The following is a 24,168-nucleotide window of genomic DNA, read 5'->3' on the forward strand; positions in this document are numbered from 1 at the left end:
ACTTTTATCTTTAATTCTACTGTTCTATAACAGCCTTTTTTTATTAGTACTTATGTTAAATGGTCTATAACACCTGGCAATTAAGCGTTTAATTTATTACTTCATTTTATACTCGCTGCACGAGACTTCTTTCTCTCACCTGTTCTGTCCACCTCTCTAATGCAAAAGTTAACCAGTATTCTCTATCATTTATCCCCTTCCCTGGTAAACTGGAACTTCCTGCCTGCTTCTGTGTTTCCTCTTTCCTATGACTTATACTCTTTCAAGACGGAGGTTTCAAGACACTCATCCTTTATTTTTCATGACCACTCTTGACTGGGGGCCAGCACCTCAGTAGCCATTATATATATATATATATATATATATATATATATATATATATATATATATATATATATATATATATATATATATATATATATATATATATATATATATATATATATATATATATATATATATATATATATATATAAAGTTTGTGTGTATTCCTGAAATTCATCAAAGATGTAACAGATATGACAGTGACTGGTGCTACATTTCTTGGCTTCCATTTAAGAGAACACGAAGACTGAAATAGTATTAAGAAGATAAAAACACACACTATTATCATGACATTGGCTGACCTTTTAGATTGCAGCAGCAGTATTTCACCTGCAGTCAATTAAAGGATATATTTCCAACAGTGCTAGTTTTCCATTAAGAAATGCTATAGTTTTGATCTAATTCAGGGTACATATATGCATAACTTTATGATAAAAAGACTTATGTATTAATGCATAATATATATACAAACTATATTTGGTTGACACATCATTATGTACAAATAAATTAAGTATTATACATAATATTAATGAAATATAAATCTAAAGATACGTTTTTAAAAACCATTGATAACAGAAATAAAAGTAAAGACGAAGGTTGAGGCCGGCCTCCAAGATGAAACACCTGGACCAGCAGGCAGGGTGAGGGGCGCCCCTGAGAGGGGGGAGGCTGTCAGGGGGGCCACACACGGCCTGCTGCCCTGCCCCACCACCAGCACACAAGGCTGCCAGGCTGAGGCAGGCCAAGCTACCCACAGTGATTTGGCAACAGACAGGAAAGAGAATGAAGTGATGCATAATTATTAAAATAAAATTATGTATATATCTACTATCATACATCCCTTATCTGAATGACAGGCATGCAATACCATCACTAATGTAGTCAGTAAGTACATACCAGATTACATCACTAAAAAAGTACAGTCATCTCTCGACAATAAAAAAGTTTTGCATAAGTGTTGACAAAAAATAGTTATACCTTTTTATTGTGATTCCTGCACATCTCCTGAATAGTAACAAATTTGACTGAACACATGTTATATCTTAAAAGAAGTAATGCATATCACCTTGCATACCCAACATCATTTCATTTAAAATGCATACACACATGCACACACATACTTGTACATACACATTTTTTTGCACAAACACACACAGACACACACAAACACACAAAAGTGATGAGTATTTGTGATCAGTTCCTAGGAGTCAGGGCCAAGTACAGTAGGGGGATTACTGTAAGTCAGCCTTGGGTCCCAGTGCAGGTGTCAGTGGGTTCTTGTGGGTGCATTGGGGGAGAACACTCAGAAGGACCCAGTGAGCCACAAAAGTGAGGAAATTTGATGCCAAGTTCCTGTGAGGTTCTGTAATCTGGGAAGAACTGCCCTCAATTTTCTTTTAAATCTACACAGTGGGACAAGTCACGCACGAACAGTTACAGTGCACAGTTGGCAGAGTTCTGGACCTCTGGCTTTAAGATATGAAGCTAATCATGTATCCAGAGTCTGCAACTTTAAACCCAGAGTCAGGTGTGAAAGATTCTTATCTCACACCTTCATCAAAGAAGGAAAAGCCATAGACAGATTCCACACATACATAAACACCGACTATAGGAAAAAGCTAGGCATGTAGAACACAGAGCAGCGACGTCACTACCTACTGCGGAACCCGTGTCTCGGTCAAGGACTCGAAGGGACAACACATAAGTAGTTACGATGTAGGAAATGAAGGACAATACATTCTGGACCCTTTGATATCAACTCTCTTCTTCAGCATAAAAGAAAAACTGGAATAAAAATATTATAGGTAAAAACATCAAATGGAAATACACTGATTAGTTGTGATTAGTTGTGAAGAGTTGAAATATTTGTCAAAAATGCATTTTGTCATCAGAGTCCAGAAGTCCTTGATACATTTTATAGAAAATAAATAAATAAATAAATAAAAAAATAATAAAATAACACTGGCACCTAACTCAAAAGTTGTCTAGTGTGAACATACTATTTTGATACGAATGTAAACATTGTGATCCAAAATCCAGATAAAAACATGGAAATACTGCAGAAACAGGGATGGAACCAGTCTTAGTAATACAATATGCTTAAGACAAGAAAAGAATTTGTAGATGAGGAAAGATTGTCCAAGATAAGGAACCAACGGTTGTGAAATGCAAATCCATAAGTTCTGTGAGTAATAGTTGTTTCTGGCTTCTTGTTATTACTGTTAGTCCTTTAGATTGTGACCACAAAAGCTGAGAGGCCACAGTGTTGCAGGGCAGAGTGACAAATAGTCACTACATAGAGATGAGGGAGTCAGATGAGGGGGAAGGTCCTTGGCTGTGGTTATGGGACTAGAGGTGTTCATACTACATACAAAGATGCAGACATAAGAAAACTGGCATGTACTATGAGGGAAACAAGCACTAAGTGAGACTTCAGTTACCAATTAGCAAAGTATATCTAGAGGTATGAAAGCATGGGAAAGGGAGGGAAAATGTGCAGCTGAAATATAGGAGTGAACATTAACTTTTGGACATGATGAAATAATAGTAAGATGAATCCTTCAGAACAGCTTCTAAATAAGTACCTATCATGGAAGAACACTGTTCATTAGTCTTCACCAAGCAGCGTGAGTGTAATGCCAATGAAAACATTTAGAACAAGAGTACACAATGCACAGACAAAACTTGGCAACTCCAACTTTTTTTTTCTATTAACTCAAAGATTTGTTAACTTAGGCATTTAAAATCAAAGATGATGCATAGATAAGTAAAAGTTAAATCACCAAGATTAGGCTGCTGTCAAAATTTTACAGGAACTGATGTATGAATACTAAAATTCAAGATGAAATCACCAAGATAAGGCTGCTGTCAAAATTTCACAGGGACAATGTTGTATATGTACTGTACTTTCAAAGAGTGCAATAATGATTCCAGTGTCCTATAGAGGCTACTTTACTTGTGATGGTTGTTATAATGTTAATTAAAATTTCACCACTTTATATTATGTGAAATTCCACTAAGAGGTGATGAAATAAAGAAGAATTAAGACAGCATCAGAAATTGCTGAAGAGTGCTGTGCATTTACATTAAATTCAAATGACATGTAATTTTCTTTATACTGTGATAATGGAAGTTTGGATGAAGAGCAAAATTGTCAGTCAACTCAATTAAGATTCTAAAGCTCACTTGCCAATGGAGCTCAATTATGACCAGAAAAGCAGGTTCTGAGAGCACAACTGCTGCTCCCAATACCTGTTAGAAGGCCAGCTGAAATTGACATCTGGAGTTATTTACCAGCAGTAAGAGTTAGATAAAGAGTGAGCTTCTAGAAAATCTGCCTGACTTATGGCCTCAAACAAACTTCCTTAAGTTTTATCAATGACTTGTCTGACTAGCCTCTTGTTGCCTCTGCTGACAGCAAATTTGTGGTACCCCTTCCTTATCTCATATGCATTGCCCTTTTCTAAATCCTTTACAAGTTGTAACTGACTCCTTTATTAGTACATACTCTGACTAGCTACCGTGAACTACATTATCACTTTCCACATGAATTCTTGAGTTGTAATGAATGCAAGGGTACCAGTATTCGAGTAGCAGAGATTTTGTTTTCATCACTATGTACTCTCAGAACATTCCTAATGCTCCTCCTCCATCTAACACTTCACATGAGGTTTCTCTCAGTCTGACTACTGTCTACTGTACTTCACAACACATATTATAAATAACCTCAGAGAAGCTCTTTTATGTTCACAAATGCTTTTCTTTCACAAGATGTAATAGTAGTATATGTATACCTAATATACCTTTTATCTACGGCAGGAAACTCCCTAGTGTACATGGGCTGACTAGAAACTGTTGGACTTGTCTTCACTAGTACAGTTGTTGCTTTATGCTGGTAAGAGTTATGCAGACTATAAGAAATGCTAAGTCAGTAAAATGTGCAAAGGTTAGTAACACCAGAAGTTTGCACTGACCTAGTGATCTAGTTTCTTTGTCTCTGAGCTTTTGAGTGCCCATTTAAACAAACTTTTTGATCATGAATTTCTCAAACTTAATAATCTTAATGCCATTTTTTAAGCCGATTCTGAGAGCTAATTGTCCAGCTGATGTTGACAACATAAAATCAGTCATGAAAGAAATTCCCTTTAGATCATCCCTTACTGAGGGAGTTTTTGTTATTATCATATCAATAACAACAACAACAATAAATAATAATAATAATAATAATAATAATAATAATAATAATAATAATAATAATAATAATAATAAAATAATAATAATAACTATAATCACAATAATAATATAATGATTAATAACAATAACAATAATAGTAATAATAACAACAATAATAATATAAACCCAAGTTGCCTTTCTTTGTGCATTGTAGGCATGTCAATCTGCATTTCAAGACTGCAGGTGTGCTCCTTTCAGATAAAAATATCTTATGAGTAATCTTTGCCTCAGATGCAATGTCTGGAAGTGTTCCTCTACACATGAAGTCCTTAACATGCAGTCAAGTTTTGATTGCACAATCACATGAACACATTCACTGCTAACATTTCTGGAAAGCATCCATCCAGTCCTGATTGCTTCCCCATAAACCTTAAATGGTCTTATAATAAAATAATGATAATAATCAAAATGGTGGTAGATAAACATTTCACCTTCTGTATTTTTTCTCCCCAGTTCAAAAGACACTCTCTGCGGATCTTGAGAGGTGGATGGGATGAGAGGGGGAGCGCTGAAGCCTTTTCTTGGGAAGTCTATTCAGATTGGATTGCATCTGAGAAAACTCAGGACGCTCCTTTGGTCGGTAGCTCCAGCAGGCCATTAGGATGTCCTGGGAAAGGTGCCAGACAACAGATTTTAGTAAATTATTGCATGTAAGAAGCATCACATGTGAAAGAGAACCAAAAAATATAAGGTTTTCTGGTGCTTGTAATAATAATACTATTATACAGATGAAGTTTTCACATGTAAATTTCTGAAAATTTTCAATTACCATTCGAAGGCTACTCAAAGTATAAGATTGAAATTGCTGATGTCAATACTACTGGAAAACAATACAGTAAAATCCCTCTCATCCGGCATTCAAGTATCTGGCAGCTTCAAGTATCCGGCACATTTTTCCCCGAGCCTTAAAATCAATAAAAAATTAATGTGTACTCATAAAATCGATTAAAATTCCCGCGCAAGGCATACTTTGTCCCCTCGCCACCAGAGTGCACTGCTTCGCGCCACCCGCGGCCCACTGCACTATGTTTACTCAGTGACTCAGTCCCGCGTGTGCATTGTTTATCGCCTGACGCCTTCATCATGCCTAAAGTTGTAGAAAAGAGGAAGCATGTTGTGCTTACACTTAAGCAGCTGATCAGATCAGCTGCTGATTAAGATCAGCTGATCTTTGTTATGGTAAGATGCGTGAGTGTAGGGTGGTGATTGTGGACATAATTTCACTTCTATTCAAGTATCCGGCAATATTCAAGTATCCGGCATGTCAGCGGTCCCGTTGATGCCAGATAAGAGGGATTTTACTGTATACTGAAGCTGAGAGGGTGTGTGGACAAACAGTAATAATGTACATAAAACAAAGCATATATGTATGTCTAGTGGTCATGAGCAGACAAGTATTAACAAAGGGCACATGTATGCAACCAACATGTTTACCTTTACATCACGTGAAGCTTGTAGGTTGGCCAAGGAAGGCTTCATGCCACGACCAACCTGCCAAATGATGGCCTCTGGGGGCAAGCCTTTGTGTGGCCATTCTCCACACAGCAGCTCATACCATACCGTCCTGTGGAGAAAAGTCCCAAGTCATCTTAACAGCTCAGGGAGATGTGATTTAATATCCTTGAAAAATAGGGTGGCTATAATAAACCCTAATCAAAACCTTCATTCTATCAGTCCAACTTCATCTAATGCCTGACTATGATAGGGTTCTGCAGGACATCAAATTACCTAAAAAGAAAAAAAGAGTGGGACACTCACTGGGATCACTGTGATCAGGAATGTCCAGATAACACAAAATTATGCTGTGGTTATATTAGGTTGTGATCTTTCTTTCATGTTGTCTTTCTATTTGTTATTCTCCTCTCCACATCTCATCTCATCTTCCAAACTCTCGTTCACCTTTCACTTTCATCTCTTATTTCAACTTTTCTTTTAAATATTCTTGAAATCTCTCATATTTTACCTTCACAGATTCAATGACCCAAGCAATGGGAAATAAAGACATTAATCTCTCTTCCAATGCTAAGCCTCATTTCATCACAATGAAATACAGATGAAGGGAGTCCCAGCCAATGCTGTCACTATATGCCACATCCTATGACATGCAGGATATACAGACACATACTCTACACTGATGTTCTTCAACCTTTTCTGGCATCTATTTTACACCAGTGTTCTTCAACCTTTTCTCACCTACTTTACACCAGTGTTCTTCAACCTTTTCTCACGTACTTTACACCCGTGTTATTCAATCTTTTCTCACATACTTTACACCAGTGTTCTTCAACCTCTGTAAGTCCATGCATGCTTCCAAGAGTTTTTGAACGCATGTACCCAAACACATTGGACAATTAATTACAAAAGAATTTTATGAATATCTGATATTTTTCTCTAGTTTCAAGACTGAAAATATATAAATAAAAGTACTGGATCTCTATTTTAAAGATAGAAAATAGTTTTTGGTTTATGACACTTCCTAAAACATCTTTTCATACTGAGCACTTATACACACTAGCCATAATTTCAAAGAACCCTTTAAAAATATTCATGGACCCAGGTTGCCTATCACTGCTCTATACCCCATGCTTCAAGGTAGGCTATTTAGTTAATCATTCCAACTGACTACAGCACAAAGTAACAAGACAACAGTGTGGTGGAAAGTGGAGTCACCATATTCCTGCATCAATGAATACATGAATGAATAAAACTTACATATAAATAAATGAAAACAAATGACAGTAAATCAATTTCGTTTTTAAAAATTCCATTTACATAAATTTCATTTTTAAAAATTCCATTTACATAAACATAATCACAGGCTTACTTTACTTCTTTCCAGTGCTCTGATCTCTCTAGTTTCTTTATAAAAACTCACCCAAAACAATAGACATCTGAGTAGGTGGTGAATGGGAGAGCGTCATCTTGTCTTTGTACCACCCGGAGGTTTCTCATAACTTCAGGGGAGAGGTAGCAGAGCCAGCCAGGTGGGATACACAACCAGTCGCCTCGTCTAGAATAGTTTTTTTTTTTTTTTTTTTGTGTGTGTGTGTGTGTTTGTATTTGTTTTAGCATCATCACATTAGAAATTTTTGATTTATGTGCATCTTATATAATGATTAAAATACTTTTAAAGCAGTTTGTATGCATGTTGGAAAGCTTTTCCTAGTGTTGCTTAAACAAGACCATCTGTTTCCATCACTTACCTGCTATCATGGCAAAGTCTGGTCACATTGAACAACCCAAAGTCAGTGATAACAACCTTGCCACTCTCCAGGAATATGTTCTTAGTTTTGAGATCCTTATGAACTATTCCCCGAGCATGAAGGTAGCCCATTCCCTGTGAGGAAAGATTTCATTACATTCATGTTTAGTTATAAGTTCAAAATATTTTACTATATAAAATTTCTTTAGATTATAGGAGTTATTAGTAAATTTTGCACATTATGAAGAGAAATTACAAAACTATACACTTTCACTTACATTATCAAAGAAGTTCTAATTGAAAAACATAGAGGACAGTTTCACATTATGACTAAATATGACTACACGGACACAAACCTCCCGCTGCAAATGATTTCCTACATAAGCTTGAACAGTTCATGACTTGTACCTAATTAATTTAGAGAGTAAAAATAATATTTGTTTAAAAAAATACCACAACTTTAAATGAGTCCTCTAAAACCTAGACACTAAAATCTCTTTCAGAAGGAAAAATGTCTACTGTAACTACTTACAAATCTCTTTTTATGAGATTCTACTATATTCAAGCTACATCACCTGGGAGATCTGTTGGGCAATCATTATAGTCTTGGACATATTGAATTTGTCTTTGTTTTCATGGATATGGGTGTAGAGCGTATGGCCCTTGCAGAGGCTGGTCACAATGGCCAGTCGGGGAGGTTTCATGCATGCCCCCATGAACAACACCAGGTTCTCATGGCGAGTCTTGCGGAATGTGCTCACCTGTACACAAGAAAGTCTCAATCTTTAGCAAGTGAAGTTTCTTTTCAACAACATGGTTTCCACAAAAGTTGCTTTACTTAGGAATATTGTACAAATATTGTAAGGCACTATCACAGACTTAGGAAATTCCAGTTATGCAAAAAGAAAACATAACTCACTTCTGCCTTGAAGGCCTCCAAAGTCTTTTCATCATTGACATAGTCCATTCGTAGCTCCTTGATGGCTACATGCCCATGCCAGTTGCCAGAGTAAACAATGCCAAACCGTCCCTTGCCTAGGACTTCTCCATGAACAAGCTCATCATATGGAATGTCCCACTGAGAGACGCTGGTTACACTGTTCTGCCGCGTGCAGCGTGGGTCTGCATTCTCCCCATCAGACACAGTTGAGTCCTGAGAGTCTACCCGACCAGGCCCAGCAATGGTGCGGTCAGAATCATCTGTCCCAGTGCTGCCAGACCTATTTGTTTAATCACTTGACATAAGTATTTTACAAAATTATCATCTGTAATAATTTTAAATCATTTAAATAATGCTATTGCAACAATAGTGAAAACCATACACAATGAACTCTAAGCAGTCTCAAGTGCACATTGCATATGTATTAGCTTAAGTATTCCCTTAGTATTTGCATATTTTAACCCCCTGTATATGTATATTTTCAGCCCTCAAGCTGCTTATCATAGAATAATAAACCATTTTTTATTATTATTATTATTATTAGATGTTCATGTTAACATCTTATCAGAATACAGCAAGTCAAATCACTGTCCAAGAGGGATATTTAATTATACTGTTACTAACTAAAGAGGCATTTATATACACAGATGCAAAATGACAACAAAAGGAAGCACACCCACCCTGAGGTTTGTGACACAGTACGATCTGAGTCATGGGACTGGCGAGAGTCAATGATGTCACTCTGCGTGGAGGAGGCCGACACAGGTGGCTTGGGAAGTGTCCTATTGCCAATGACCAACAAGGGTTTCATCTCTTGAGGGTTGTCCCCTGGATCCTCACTCACATCTGCCATGTAAATAGAACACATTACAGATGAAGCCTAAGCATTCTTAAATGAAATTAAAATTGCATTCAAATCTGTATTTCATGAGAAAAACATCAAGAGGATTGCATACAAGTTTGTATTCAATGTTGAAAGCTAAATAAAAATAAGCTAAAATACTGAAAGCATGCAGAACTTTCAGTTTATTATAAAACCAGCACTAGTATTTGATAAAACGTAGTCTTGATCCTTTCAGTGTGAAATGCTAACAGACACATTCCAAAATTAAGAAGTTAATTTGACTTTTGGCCTCATTTGTAGATAAAAATCCCTATATTATAAGGTCTGTTATTTTTTTCCAAATTTTATCTATTTTGTTTTATTTATTGTACTTATTATTCTTTTCTCTCTCTCTCCCTGTCAGAAACCATACCATGCCATTATACCCTTCCCAGACAGCCAGCATGCATAGTCATGTAACAATGCAATATCACTTTAAAGCATGATGATGGAAAACACTGAGCAGCATTACTGAATATGATTTTGCAATTATCAAGCTGTAACAATTTCAAGGCTCAGCAGCATTGTCATGGGAATTGTATAAACTAAAGAATAGTTGAACTGGTTTAAACGATGGCTAAAATTGGACTAACAGTAACCACTGATGTGTAAGAATCACAACTAGCAACTGCATTACAAAGCTATAACCCCATCATTGTCCAGGAATTATTGGCAAAGCAGAATTTCTTAGATTTACCAGGTTTCTTACTCTCTAAACATGGCGGCTACTGATTTCCAGCTAGTCTTCAAATTGAAGATACTGTTGCAGGGTCCCAATTTGAGAGCTAAGAGGTTGCCATGAGGGAAGCAATGGTACAACTGGTAGCCAAAAATTATTTCAGTTAAAAGGAAGTATGAGAAGTTGCATCTCCAAAGATAAGTTTCTCTTGAATTTCTAGTCTAGGTCGAGTAACTTGAACAGACCTCATAAACTCTAGAAATTGATCCATCATACCTGATTCACTACTCATAATAAATGCCACTTAAAACACATTACATCATTTACACAAACTATAGCAAAAAATCAGCATATATATATATATATATATATATATATATATATATATATATATATATATATATATATATATATATATATATATATATATATATGTAATTTACATGCAAAATCCAAAACCAAAGTTGTGGATATTCTCTGTATTAAATTCAAAACTTTCTTAAAGTTTCTTTGTGATTCAAAATCTTGTTCAGTAATCAGTACTATCGGTTTCTGTCATCCAAGCTGTGTGATTGATCCCAGTAAACTCAGGGCAGGAGTACTTTCTCTTCTCTGGCAGAGACTAAAGGATTGAGTGTTGTGAATGAGTATGAATGTGAAACTTGTATGTTTTGATGGGAGACAGCCTTGGCATAAGTATGTTTGCATAAAAGATGTTCTACTGATTCCATGACTTGCAAACTTAATAGCCGAGCTGGACAGAAGGCTTTCAGGAAGATGTGGGGTAAGATCTCTTTTCATCACTGTTTACAAGACACAGGGAGTACAGAGACAATTACTCTATGCCCTGTCTCTCAAAAACAAATTGTGCAAGCCTATGGTGCACTACAAGATCATATATATAAAAAGGGAAAAAAAGCACTGTTATTTTGGTTTAAATCTGGATTGCATGCTTGCCTAATAGTAGAATATTTGTTGTACCTCAAACAACACCATGCAATCACAGAAAAGAATTAAAATGGTGACAAGGCACCAGAGATACCCACCTGTCCACCTACCTGGGAAGTAGAATCCCCGGGTAGCTAAGAAAACATCAATAAGACTCAAACCTGATGATGCTAAATACATGACACAACAATAGCTATTATTCCCTACCCTATTTTTTAACATAGTAATCAGGTTAACCACTGCAACACTTATCTCTAAGACTCAACTTTAATTCTTGAACAAGTCCTTCACTGAACAGATTTGAGAGTTCCTAAAGCTACCTAGGTACTTAATCTCACCTGTTGGTCTCACATTGCACCACTACAACTAAATACTATAACAAAGTACATAAAATCAAACCACACAGTGGAATGGATCTGATCACTGCCTACACACTCAAGAACTTGTACTGCTGACCACATCAAGCACTAATAACATTTGAAAATCAAGTGATATGCTGTTAGGCATCTAATATTATGCTGAATGCATAAGTCTACCTAATAAAAGAACAAAAAACCTTAAGATGCTTGTAAATCATCAAGTCTAGCATATTGTCATTTCTCTTATTATCTATATATAAATATCACTTTATACCAGTAGCAGAATATTTCATTGAAAGTACCCTGAACCACTTCCAAGCACACTCTAAGACAAGAGTAATGAGTTAGAGTAGATGATGGCTATTGTTCAAGAACAAAGCTTCTTATCCATTTAGTTATTTCATTATTGTTATCTCTATATCTACAAAGTAAACTACAACACAACAATCACTCCTAATGATAACAGGGAAAGAGGTGGAGGATGATTCAGATACACAACACAAAGGCCTAAAGTTTCATGGTAGGAGTCCTAGAGCACAAAAAAAAGGAGTTAATCCAACCTACTCTTATGCCATCACTTGTTAATCACAGTATTTTCAATAAAAGAAATGGTTTAACAAATGATACAAGCACATTGTCAAATTATGTATGACCCACCTGAGTAATTATTATGTAGAGCAAGAGTATCTATCAGCCTGCCTTCCACTCATGTTATGTATTATTTCCCTTACCAAGTAAAAGTATATTTCCTTTTCTTCTACACGAGTTGAAGTATCAAATTTTCTGTTAAAAAATCCTGCACCCTGTCTCACACCACAACGCCCATTTTATTAATATGCTATGTGCTATCTGAAAATTTGACAGTGATGCTGATACAGCATAACAAACTAAAAACTCACTCCTGCATACTGCTATATAATAAAAACCATATGCTGCATAATAATAACTATAGCTTGCTCAAAATCTAGCTAGATTTCTTAAGGTATCTATTCCTTATGTTTGTTTATTGAAAATAGTTGATACCCTTCACAATAAGGAACACAAGCATCTCAGACAATTCACCTGAAAAGAATGTTTGCTGGGCTGGAGAGACAGAGGCTGGAGGAGCAGGACTGGAAGGGGTGGATGAATTGCAACTGGAGGTGTTCGAACTGGAGTCTGGGCCCTGGAACACATGGTAATGTGTTGATATCGGCTGGAGGTTAGTGACAGTAAGGAGATTAACAAGGGCATGAATACAGTTATATTCATTCAGTGATAGTGGGCTTCACCTGCAGGGATGGTATATTGATGGACGGCTGTGAGGAGGACATGTGGCTGCCTCGGAAATTTGCAGGAAATATTTCATTGAAGTGCGTGTGTCCAACTTGCCCTGGTGGCACCACCCCACCATCCATGCTATTTCTGATCCAAGTCTGTCAAGTAATACAGAAGAAATAAAATACATAAGCTCCAAAATCAGTAAATGAAAATTACAAGCATCTGACATGGTAACAAAAGAAAGAAATTACTGTGAGTGAAAAATATGCTGTCAATGGTGTCACCAAATTGTTTCCCCTCATATAGCAATGGTGCACGTAGGCATTACTCACTTCGGTGAATAACCTCAGGTATTCATTAGGTAACCCACAAGAAGGTGGCACTTTGGATTCACAATCTCGGTGGCATTTAAAGTTGCATTCTTTACACCTCAAACCTATGAATATAGAACAAGAAAATATATGCATAGTTAATTTGTCTCATATCCAGTCAGTACCACATAGTTAATGACATTTATAAGAAGTTTCAAATATTCTGAAAGCAAAAGGCAAATTAGTTATTATGATTTAGTTATATCATTCATTAGGCAATTAATCCAACATTCTGACTAAATGACACAGCAAAACTTAATAAAAAAAAATGGTTCTAGAGATTAAAGCCCTATATAATTCATGCAATAATGATACCACTGGAGTGAAAGAAAAAATAAATATACATATATTCCATGTTAAGTTGTTTTGTCAAATATGCACTAAACAAGTGCATCAAAACCCTGAAATAAGGTGGAAATGTTATCTGATTTAACAAGATAGTAGTTCTGAAAGCAATAATAAACTGGTGGTACACTAAAACCACAAAATAGTTCTTTACATTATCAAGAACACTATGATGAATATAATTAGCATAATGCACACATGATCAAATTTCTACGTATTTAGTAGAAGCATGAGAAGTGCATAGTGCAAATTAATTTTCATTATAAACATCTTATCAACAATGATACCAATAATCTGGAATTCTAAGGAAAAGAAAATTAAAACGGCACAGCAAAAAAACTTTGTCATCTTTACCAATATGCATTTCATTAGGTCTTACCACTGAGAATAGTAAATTTATGATGACAATATCCACACACTCCTGATTTAAGACTCTTGGTAAATCGATGCTGAACATTGTGGACCATGGATCCTTGTACTGTTGGTGTATGTGGTGACCTAGGTACTGCAAGGGAGTCTGAAATGCAAATTTTAAGTCAAGGAAAACAGTGGCCTCACTTAGAATATTTTAACTTGCTGCCTCATCAAAAATTCCTCAGCATATGCTATTATAAACAGTACTTGTAACAAACCCAACACATCCACAAAAGATCTCCATTCTCATCAAAGAATATACTAAGAACTTAACAGAAATTAACTGAGTTCTGTCTGAATACAGAGGATCTTGAGTCAAGTATGACAAACTTACTCATGTTTGTATAGTTATCCTCCTCAATATGATCTGCATAGCTTGGGGACTTGATAGGGCTGGCAATAGTAGATGGTGCTGGGGAGTTCTGAGCTGTCTTCAACTCCCACACGTCTGTCCTGCTACGTCCACTGTCTGTTCTCTTCCCCTGGCTGTCTAATGCTCCTGATGCCTCAGACTCCGAGTGCAGGCGTGCTCGCCGAGCTCCAAGGTGTTCCATGCTGCCACCCAGTCGAAAATTATTCAACTTTCTTTTCAGCAGGAAATGACTTTGTTGGGTAAAATCAATGCAATTTTGTATCAAATTTCAGGGGTATATTGAATGAATAAAAAATTATCAGTGATTTAAAAATATATTAAAAATACCATGAAAGAACCCATCCAAAATAAAGAATATCACATTGCATCCAAGATGAAGAAGTTTTGTATCGCAGCAGAGATGGGTGCAGCAGGCATGTTGCAGAGCACGGGTGTCGCACACAGCAAGCCAGGCAGGAGGCGACACCAGTCAACATAACAAAAACAAGGCAAAATACACTCTAAGATGTGAGGCAGAGCCATTTGCCTTTCCATCAGCTACAATATATCTTAAATAAAGCACTCACAGGGCACAAGCTAATGACACTATAGAGATTGATGCATGCATGTGGCAATACTTTCATTTTAATTTACATGGTAATAAAATAAATTTCATTAATAAGACAATATTTATATATGTATGTACATTCCTGCAAAGGCTAATCTATTACGAGTGTAAATTTCTAAAATTCTCAGAAAATACACTGTAAATCCATGAATTTCACAATTTCTTTTTATATATGGTTTAATTACTTGGACATATAATCAGTGAATAATTGTGCAGCCTTACCACTCCAATCTAAACAAATGCAATGTTTGTCTATATATAATTTTGAAATTACAAGTCTTCATTTCAGGGGTATGCAGTATAGAGCAAAGAGTAAATCTGGTTCATTACTTTAGTAACAGTCCTAACCCAGTGGAGCCTTTCTTCTGAGAACAGTGGCTGACAAAAAAACAGCTTCTAAACAAGCAATGAAATCTAACTACCACTCTGTATCACTAAAAAGAATAAATAGAAGTGGTGCCTAATACAGCACAAGTAGGACTAGGACTAACACTACTCAACTATTTGCTACACAGAAAAAATAAACTAGGTATAACTTTCCATGCAAAGTTTGTCTTATCAGATGCAAACTATGTACAGAGACATATATACATTCATTTCAATGAAAAGTGTTCAACAATATCCCAAACAATCAACTAAACACTAGGCAAACAACAGTAATCTCCAGCAATCAACTAAACACAAGGCAAACTAGATAAGTGTACAACTATCCTAAAAGTACACATTCATCAAAAAATTCATCTTGCACAACAAGAGACAAAATTATTGACAAAATATTACTGTATGCACACACATCTTATCCAAAAGCCACAATAAGACAAGCAGGCAAGACAAACTCACCTGAGAACTGTAGAGGACTGGTGGTCATGACCCTCAGCACGTGGGGCTAGCTGGGACTCATGGGATGTCGACCGACCAAGGGGAAGAGTGGGGTTCAACAAGCATGTCTGATACTTCTTGATAGGTGGAGGTGTAATTGGAAACTTCTTGTCACCTACAATGAGTGAGATGCAATAAAAAAATGAAACAGGTCTCTCTAAAACTTCCTAAAGCCACTTATGGTATTTGGTCTATGACACACCCTTCTAGAAGAGTCAACATACAGAAAAAAAAATCTATAAATCTATATACCATGCTGACCTCCACATAGAGACGAAGAACCAAAATATCATGCCCATACCCACCCTTCTACACAAATATTTCTTAATAAGGGACTAAAATCCATTCCTGGACTTTTACATGGAGGAGAAGGTAGATCCTTCCTGAACACCTCTACAAAAGGATTAGTTATATAGGCATACCCACTTCTCTTCACATCAGGTTTTGACAGCACAACTTGTTTTGGACCCATTCCACTTCCCACATTTAATATGATTACTTAGCTGAACCACATGTAAGTAAACCATCTGTAATGGCCTCCAAGAGTGCACCACATCCACACATCCACAACTTCTCCCCTTTCAGTCCTATCATGCATGGCCAATCTTCCTTGTTCCACAGATAAAGTATTTCTCTTGCATGCAACGCTCACTATACAACATCCATCAATCCCATCTGTGGTCTTCTTACCGACATGCCTCTCACATCTGTTACAGTCATTTCCTTCACCAGTTATGAGTCATTTCTCTCATCAGTTATTCTTCTATCTAATTCACATGCTCAAACCACTTAAAACACTTGTTACTCTGCTCAATAGGCCAATTCTTCCCAACCAACAGCTCCCCTCCCAGGACAATATACCCACTAATTAGGGTAACTGAGACAAAACACACACACACACACACACACACACACACACACACACACACACACACACACACACACAGGCTTAACCACATTAAGATACATTACTTCCCTGTGTCTTAGTATTGTTTTAATCCCAGATCTATTTTTCTGTACTGAAAGTTTCTTATATACACAGGAACACACATACATAAATAGACAAATAAATAAACAAATATGTTACTTTTTTTTTACCTGAGGATTTGCCTTTGGGAATATTCGGCGTTGGAGGAGGTGTGGGACGCTTCTCAAAGAACACTGAGCTACTCCCTGGGAGGGTGAGGTTACTGGAGACAATATGAAATGGACCACCTGGACTTGATGGAGGAGGAGCAGAGGAGAGGGATGGTGGAGGAGAGGAAGGGGTGGAGGAATCATCACTGCTGCGTTGACTGATAGGTGCACCCCTTCCACCTGTCCTGCTCCCATCCCCACTCCATGCTCCTCCTCCACTAGTGCTGCTGCTGGTTACACTCCCTCCATCACCATCAGAGGAGGACACTGAGGACCGTCCTTCCCGCTGTGTCCTGTGGCTGAGCCGGGGGGAGGGTGGACAGGAGCGCTCCCATGAGTCCCAGTAGAGAGGCAGATCAGAGCTGCCCCAGTCCCCTCCATGACCTTGCATTTGGGTCTCTGGAAGAACATGTACTTAAATCTTTATTTCTGTACTACATGCAATAGAGAATGTGATGAATTGTTTAGGGATAAAGGATTGTAAATATAGATTTCAGGCTTAAGTCATTTAAAATCAGAAGAATAAACATGATTTTTTCACTGCTTTGTTATTTTTGTTCTGCTCTTCATTCTATCTATAGATATAAAATGTGCTGGTGAAATTATATGTCAGTGGAGACAGTAGTAGCAATACTTGCCTTTACTGACAGAGTGATTCTCTCTTAAAAACACACATACGTGACATATGTGAGGAGTGTGATGCTGCATACTAGTGTAATTTCAGCAATCAATGTTCAAAGGCAAAAGCAGACTAGGTTAATATTGGCAAATATGCATAGGGGACTTTCAAAATGATGAAAGCAAAGGAAGCCTTATTATGTGGGTAAAAAATAGTAGTTGCTGGTAGTAACTGTGGCAAAAGAGCATTCATAATGGTACCAGCACAGTTACATGAGATGCATACATGCATACAGATGCATGAGTAAGCAGTGGAAGTGTGGTAATATTCAAGTGTAACAGAGTAGAAAGCATAAAAGATTTATGTGATAAAGAAATGCATTAAGGTGGTTTGTATACTTGGAAGGGATGTAAGAGGAAAATTAAGTGAAAAAAAGTGTGTAGGAAACTTGTTTTCTTGTCTCTGGTAAGGATGAAAAAAAAAATTGAATAATAATTGGAAAATGCATCAAATGTTTTCATCACTTGTGAAAAGTGGGGAGCATAAGATGACAAATAGTTAATTATCAGTAAAGTTGGTAGGAAGCAGAACATTTAGAAGATAGGTTTCTGCTGCAGCTATCTCCTTGAAAGCCCCATGAGTAAGAGGTGCAAACTAAGAGTAGCAATATGCTTAGAAGAGAACATATAGCACCTGATTGATAACAAATATAGAAAAAATTGCCTACCAGAAAATGCAAAGCATAAAAATGTGTTTTATTACTAAGATGTATGTTCCCTCTTGGAAAAATAATTTTTCTTTAGTCTTTTTTTCAGTAATGCAGGATTTCATTCACGAATAAAATTCTGCCTTTGTCAACTCTTGAACTAAAAATACTTGCCTGTGTATCGCTTGAGGTTCTGCATGGCTCGAGCAAGTTTGTGAGCCTCACTCCGGTCTGCTCCATATTCACTAAGAATACTTCGAAATTCATTTTCTCTTTTTTCTAAAAGTCCTTCTAATGTTGGAATTCTCTGACACAAACCCTGCAGAAAAGATATTCATTTATATTAATTATGATATCACTGAAAAATTAAATATGAGAACATAGACCTCAAGCAATTCTTTTATAATCTGGACTTTCTTCAAGTAGTTATATACTATAAATTATAAGACTTGACTTACAAAAGTAATCTGGCTGTTTGTTCAATTCAATACAACAAAAGTTAATGATTGTTATATATCCATCATAAAACTGATTTTTGTTATTCATCTACAATCATCAGCCATAAATTTAAATGTATCCATCACTGGTGCCAGTATGTGACAAAGAGGTCCTTATTAAAACAGAGGTATTGAGTGCAACTCACATTTATAGAGTCCTTACTGAGGCCAACCACCTGGAGCCACTGCTTGAGGGAGGGGTACTGCTGGAGTTCTGAAGGCAATACCACTCCCACAGGCAAGTGTCTTTTGGTCACCAGTTGTAAGCTGAACAGCTTCACCAATTTTTCCTGCACAGTATCAAAAGAAAATGTTATAAATGACAATCTCTAGTTACCACCACCATTTTTTGATGAGTGCACACAACATAAATAGAATAATGTATGAATTATAGATTTCCAAAAGAAAAGATCTAAAATTGCATTTGAAAATACATGTCACAACTTTATTCTATTTCCTTCAACATGAGATCCAACACACATACCAGCACTGATACATCTCACATAGTCCTGCAAATGTATCCCTAACAAGGCATGGTAGAGCATAACAGTTACCAATTACTGGCAGGCTTTAACACAATATATTGTATGTATGTGTAAGTGATGTCCTATCCATGTGTAATGAACATTTTATGACATATACTTCAAAGTAAAAGAATAGAAAAACCACTTTAAAGCTGACACAAAAAATTGCCAAATACCTAGTACATCTACATTCAAGTTTGGTGTAAAGACAAAGTGATGCTTGTAGAATGTTACATAGCCCACACAATGTAGCATACTTATATTCAATGACATCTTTCATTTTCATCCACAAATCAGGTAAGGTCTGCTCATGTTGGCCACACTCATCCCAAGATGTCATCAGGAAAGGTTCACAAATAACTTTCGTGTTGTCCACACTCATCCCAAGATGTCGTCAGGAAAGATTCACAAATAACCTATTCTCCATAAAAATGAATAGGACACATCACAACTGATCCCTTAGACTTGCAATTTAAACCATTTTTTTGTACTTTAAACGAAGCTAATTATGAGGAAATTTTTTTTTTTTGTTTATTAAGTGTATTATAATGCAGACTTACAAGTTTTCCTTTACTGTCTTGTCTTTGAGTAATTAATCTAACTCTGACATTCATCACCCTGCCAAGATAGTCTTTACATGTAGTGCCAGGATGGCAAAGGCAGACCAACATCCACCTTGGCTTGATCAACAATACATCAGAATAGTTTAATGTCATGGCATTCCTTAGAAACACTGAGAAATTTATCGGAAGGCTGAATAAATCTTCAGCTAGGAGAGGTTTTACTAAGGCCAGGTATCAAACAGCAAGCAGAGTTTCAGATGCTGGAGGCATAATGATCACCATGATCACCATGGGCTTTTGTATTCAGAGTCACAACATTACTTTTATGTATCCTGTCAGGGGTATGACCTTCAGATGCTCCCTCTCATAGTAACCCTTCAGGCTAGACTCAGTGTTTCAAAACATGGAACATTACAGTTTGAGATCCTTGGATTCACACCCTTCTAGCATACTGCTATGTTAGGAACACACAGATTATTTGGACCATGATCCCTTTAGTTGTTTAGCTTGATCCTTATAGGCTGGAAGTAACTTAGACATCAAACTCTAGACTATGGATAATCTAGCTTGCAAAATTGAGAAACTTTACCTAATCACATAGCACAAATTTTGATTATGCAGTTTTATCTAGTCCAGTTTTTTTCACATGGATCAGTCTTCAATTAAGACTAGTTTCTGTGAAGACTTCAGTTTAACTTGAATAGCAGGTGGTTCTGGTGTGTGATGTGTCAGTGCACAAAACAGTCATTGGGAATCCCAGATTTCACAGCTGCTCAGTAATCAACTTAAATAACATCAGTAGCTATCACATTTCCTGTGCTGCCAGCTCTTAAACCTACATACTGTTTCCACACACGTGCTATTACCTGCAATTACAAAGTCTACATGTTACCCTCAAAACATCTGCATGCTAATTTCAAAGCACTGCTGTTAACTATGCAACTATAAATAATTCAATCAACTATAAGACTGGAAAATAATTCTAAAAATTCCAGCCTGATTGACTGTGTAGAAGAGTCATTGTCTGAATTGCCACATTTTCCAGCATATAAGGCAGATCCCAATTATGGCAAGTCTAATCTGGGAAAAATATCTTAAATGCAACTGACCCTAGACTCAGAAGCAAAATGTCTCGCACTTTTGTTGCTCAGTCCATTTATTAGTAGAGCATATAAGGCAGACCATAACCATTCATGTACTGGTATTTTCATGCACAGCAATCAGGAAAATATAGACTGACACCCTGTGTTAAGTCACCATGAGAAGGAAAATATAGACTGACATCCTTTGTTAAGTCATCATGAGAGGCTAAGTTGCAAAAAGATGTTTGGGATTAACTTATAATACTGATAGACCTTCTGCAGTACTGAAACTTCCACCTGTCAGTAGCCAAGCCTACCCAAAGCCTGACCTTCAGCATAATATTATAAGATGAAGGGCATATTTTTTTTTTTTTTTTTTTTTTGAGATAGAGAAAAAAAAGCATGTCTTATAACCTAAAAATACAGTACTCTTGGGTTATAGGGATCACAGCCTAAACTACCAGACTAAAGGGATCACAACCTAAATTAATGACTAAAAGGATAAGAATGACTAAAAGGATACAAGAATGACTAAAAGAATACATGGAATGAGGAGTATTCCTTACGAGGCAAGATTGAAGCTATTAAATTTACATTCTTTAGAGACGTAGGTTAAGAGGGGACCTGACAGAAGTCTTTAAGTGGTATAAGGGTTATAACAAGGGGGATGTAAGAAAAATTCTTAGGATCAGCAACCAGGATAAAACAAGAAATAAGGGGTTCAAGCTTGAAAATTTTAGGTTTAAGAGAGATAGAAAGAAATTGGTTCTCAAATACAGTGGCAGATGAGTGGAACGAACTCAGTAATCATGTTGTTAGTGCTAAGACATTAGGGACTTTTAAGAGAAGATTAGCCGGGTTTATGGATGGGGATGATAGGTGGAAATAGGTAGGTATACTTCATACAGGGACTGCCACGTGTAAGCCTGGTTGTTTCTCGCAGCTTCCCTTATTTCTTATGTTCTTATGTTCTTAGATGACTCAATCTAAAAGGGCTATAGCCTTACCAATTATCAGCCTTAGTAACACGGACTTCCAGACCACCATCCAAGAGTGCAGTACACAATCCTTAATAACCATTCACAACTAGGTGGTCAAAGCCATGGCTGTACTAGCTTTCACTGTTCCAACTAAAAACTAAATCCAGGATTTCTTAGTTGTGAGGCACATGTGCTAAACTAATAAACAATGGGATATAGTACTGTAATGCCTCAAGTTTTGAAACAATGAGAAATTAATCTAAAGGGTATCTATGAGAGAGCTGGGGAGTGGAGCAAAACCCTGACAGAACAATCACAATACTCTACTGCAACTCATTTCTAATCAGGCCAAAATGGTCATGAAAAGCACATTAAGTGGCCCTGATTGTCTGCTACTACACAGAAACACCTTCCATAAAAGAAAATCCTTATGCACCTTATCACCCCTTATCTAATCTAACCCTAACCATGATAATTAGTCACAAACTGCTTACCACACCCCAGGAAGTATAAGATGTGAGTAGGTATGCCACCAGTGTCCCTGTCAGGACCAAAGGAAGGCCTGCAGATCATGTTGACAATTTTTAATTAAATCACTATTGTATAATTAATGGGTTCAAGACATTAAAAATGACAATATACGTGATTATGCTGATAAGGGCAATTTCTTTTTTGATGGCATAAAAGTAAACAGAAATACTTGAAAATTACTCTCACCCTTCCTCTTAAAGCTTACTGTCTGTCATATTCACAGAGAATTTACCTGATGCCCACATTTCATTCCCCTCAACCCTCTTCCATCAGCCACAATAGGTTATTAATGAAACATACAATTCCTCGGTATTACCCTAACTTCCTATAAAACACTTCTAGCCATGGGGATAACATCCTTAACCCTGTCAAAAGCATCAAGCATTACCCTGATCCCTGCATAACAATCTTGTAGTACCTGTCATAAATATTATCCAGTAGATAACAATTTACACCACCTAGACCTCATATACTATATACCATTCAATAGGTCTCGTCACTATTTCCAACACATCTGTACACAGAAAGCAAGAGAAAAGGACAGAGGCCATGAGATACGTCTACAGGAACAATTCTCAAGAACTGAAACGAAGAATCAACACCACAACCCAGAAGGTGGTAACAGGGCAAATATAAAGTGAGAGGACAACAGAGATCAAGGAAGCGATGGAAGACAACTGCAAGAAAAAAAAAAAAAAAAAAAAGCAAAAGGAAGCGATGAGGGACAGCAACAAGAATGTAAAGAACTTAAGGCAGAAAACAACAGGGGGAAAAAAAGTGACAAGACATGAAGGTAGAGGCTACAAGACACAGGTGGTGACAGTGCACAGTAAACCCGAGTCCCTGGAGGAGAAGACAGGGGTAAGGGACAGGGACAAGAGCGGAGAGCCCCCAGGACATCCCAGGACCTGCCTCGAGGGTGCGGATCTCCTGCTGGGTGAGCTGGGCGCTGGTGGCACACTGGGACCTCAGCCTCTCCAAGTGCTCGGCCTGGGACGCGATGAACTGGTGGTGGGTTTGGCATGTCTCCAGCGCCCGCGAGACCAAATCCTGCACGCCCACTTCGCCGCCCACGCCCACCTCCTGCCCACCACCACCACACGCCCACATGCTCTCTCTCCGCCACACTTCAAATATATCTCCACCACACTATCTCTCCAAGCGAAATGAACACGAGAGTCTGGTGTGCGTCGTGGGTGTCATGTTGAGGGAGCCGGGGGTGCGTGGCCGCCTCACAGAGCGCCACAGGCAGGGCACCGCCACCACCGCCACCGCAGGGCCGCCGCCATCACCTCCACCTCCACTCTGCTCCTCCACTGCCCTCGCCCCCCTCCCCTCCTTCCCTTCCATTCCCGCTCTTCCCTCCTTCATCATCTTGTATTTTCTGCTGGCATATCATTCGCTTTCCTCCAAAAATCCATGTCCTTTGAATCACCTGAGAGTAGTGGATCCACGGACAAATGGGGTTTTTGTGAGGATATGGCCCCCCTTCATCCCCTGCCCCTCTCCCCGCCTGACTTCCTGCTCCTCTTTCTCATTTTATTACTCCGCTTTTATTGTAGATTTTGTTTTTTTCCATAATTTGCGTTCCTGCAATGATCTGATAGTAGTAAATATAGGGACAAGAGGCTGTTTTTGTGTGCCTATTAGGATGCATTTAATGACAGAAAACGTGACTTTTAGGTCTCTAACATAAATATTTTTAATATTAG

At 37.4% G+C, this 24,168-nt stretch overlaps 1 protein-coding gene across 4 annotated transcripts; it reads right to left on the minus strand.

Moving 5' to 3' along the window:
- Positions 1–749: 749 nt before the first annotated feature.
- LOC135103031 (kinase suppressor of Ras 2-like) lies at positions 750–23,980 on the minus strand. 4 transcript variants are annotated; one of them, XM_064008900.1, is made up of 18 exons: positions 23,369–23,980; positions 18,923–19,066; positions 18,454–18,598; positions 16,916–17,353; positions 15,779–15,932; positions 14,293–14,561; positions 13,924–14,061; positions 13,161–13,264; positions 12,840–12,983; positions 12,631–12,733; positions 11,320–11,343; positions 9,380–9,545; positions 8,679–8,979; positions 8,335–8,520; positions 7,761–7,894; positions 7,433–7,567; positions 5,992–6,121; positions 750–5,164 (listed from the first exon to the last, which is right to left on the minus strand). In XM_064008900.1, exons 1-18 carry the CDS (start codon positions 23,564–23,566, stop codon positions 5,012–5,014), a joined length of 3,066 nt encoding a protein of 1,021 aa, XP_063864970.1. In that variant the 5' UTR covers positions 23,567–23,980; the 3' UTR covers positions 750–5,011. The 4 variants fall into 4 exon arrangements, with proteins under 4 accessions (XP_063864970.1, XP_063864969.1, XP_063864972.1 ...); XM_064008899.1 differs by having other exon boundaries at positions 11,308–11,343; XM_064008902.1 differs by having other exon boundaries at positions 11,308–11,343; positions 14,293–14,513; positions 23,369–23,979.
- Between the last annotated feature and the right edge of the window lie 188 nt (positions 23,981–24,168).

This window comes from Scylla paramamosain, chromosome 8 (assembly GCF_035594125.1).
Source record: "Scylla paramamosain isolate STU-SP2022 chromosome 8, ASM3559412v1, whole genome shotgun sequence".
In the NCBI taxonomy this organism is placed as follows: Eukaryota; Metazoa; Arthropoda; class Malacostraca; order Decapoda; family Portunidae; genus Scylla; species Scylla paramamosain.

Bases quoted from the DNA above. Each gene is read 5' to 3' on its own strand.
- LOC135103031 (XM_064008899.1), bottom strand. From the start codon at position 23,566: ATGTGGGCGTGTGGTGGTGGTGGGCAGGAGGTGGGCGTGGGCGGCGAA. The intron at 14,562-15,778 runs GTGAGTTTGTCT...TACCCAACAAAG, and splicing joins CAGTCCTCTACAGTTCTCAG to TCATTTCCTGCTGAAAAGAA. The intron at 11,344-12,630 runs GTGAATTGTCTG...ATGTTTTCTTAG, and splicing joins CCAGCAAACATTCTTTTCAG to CTACCCGGGGATTCTACTTC.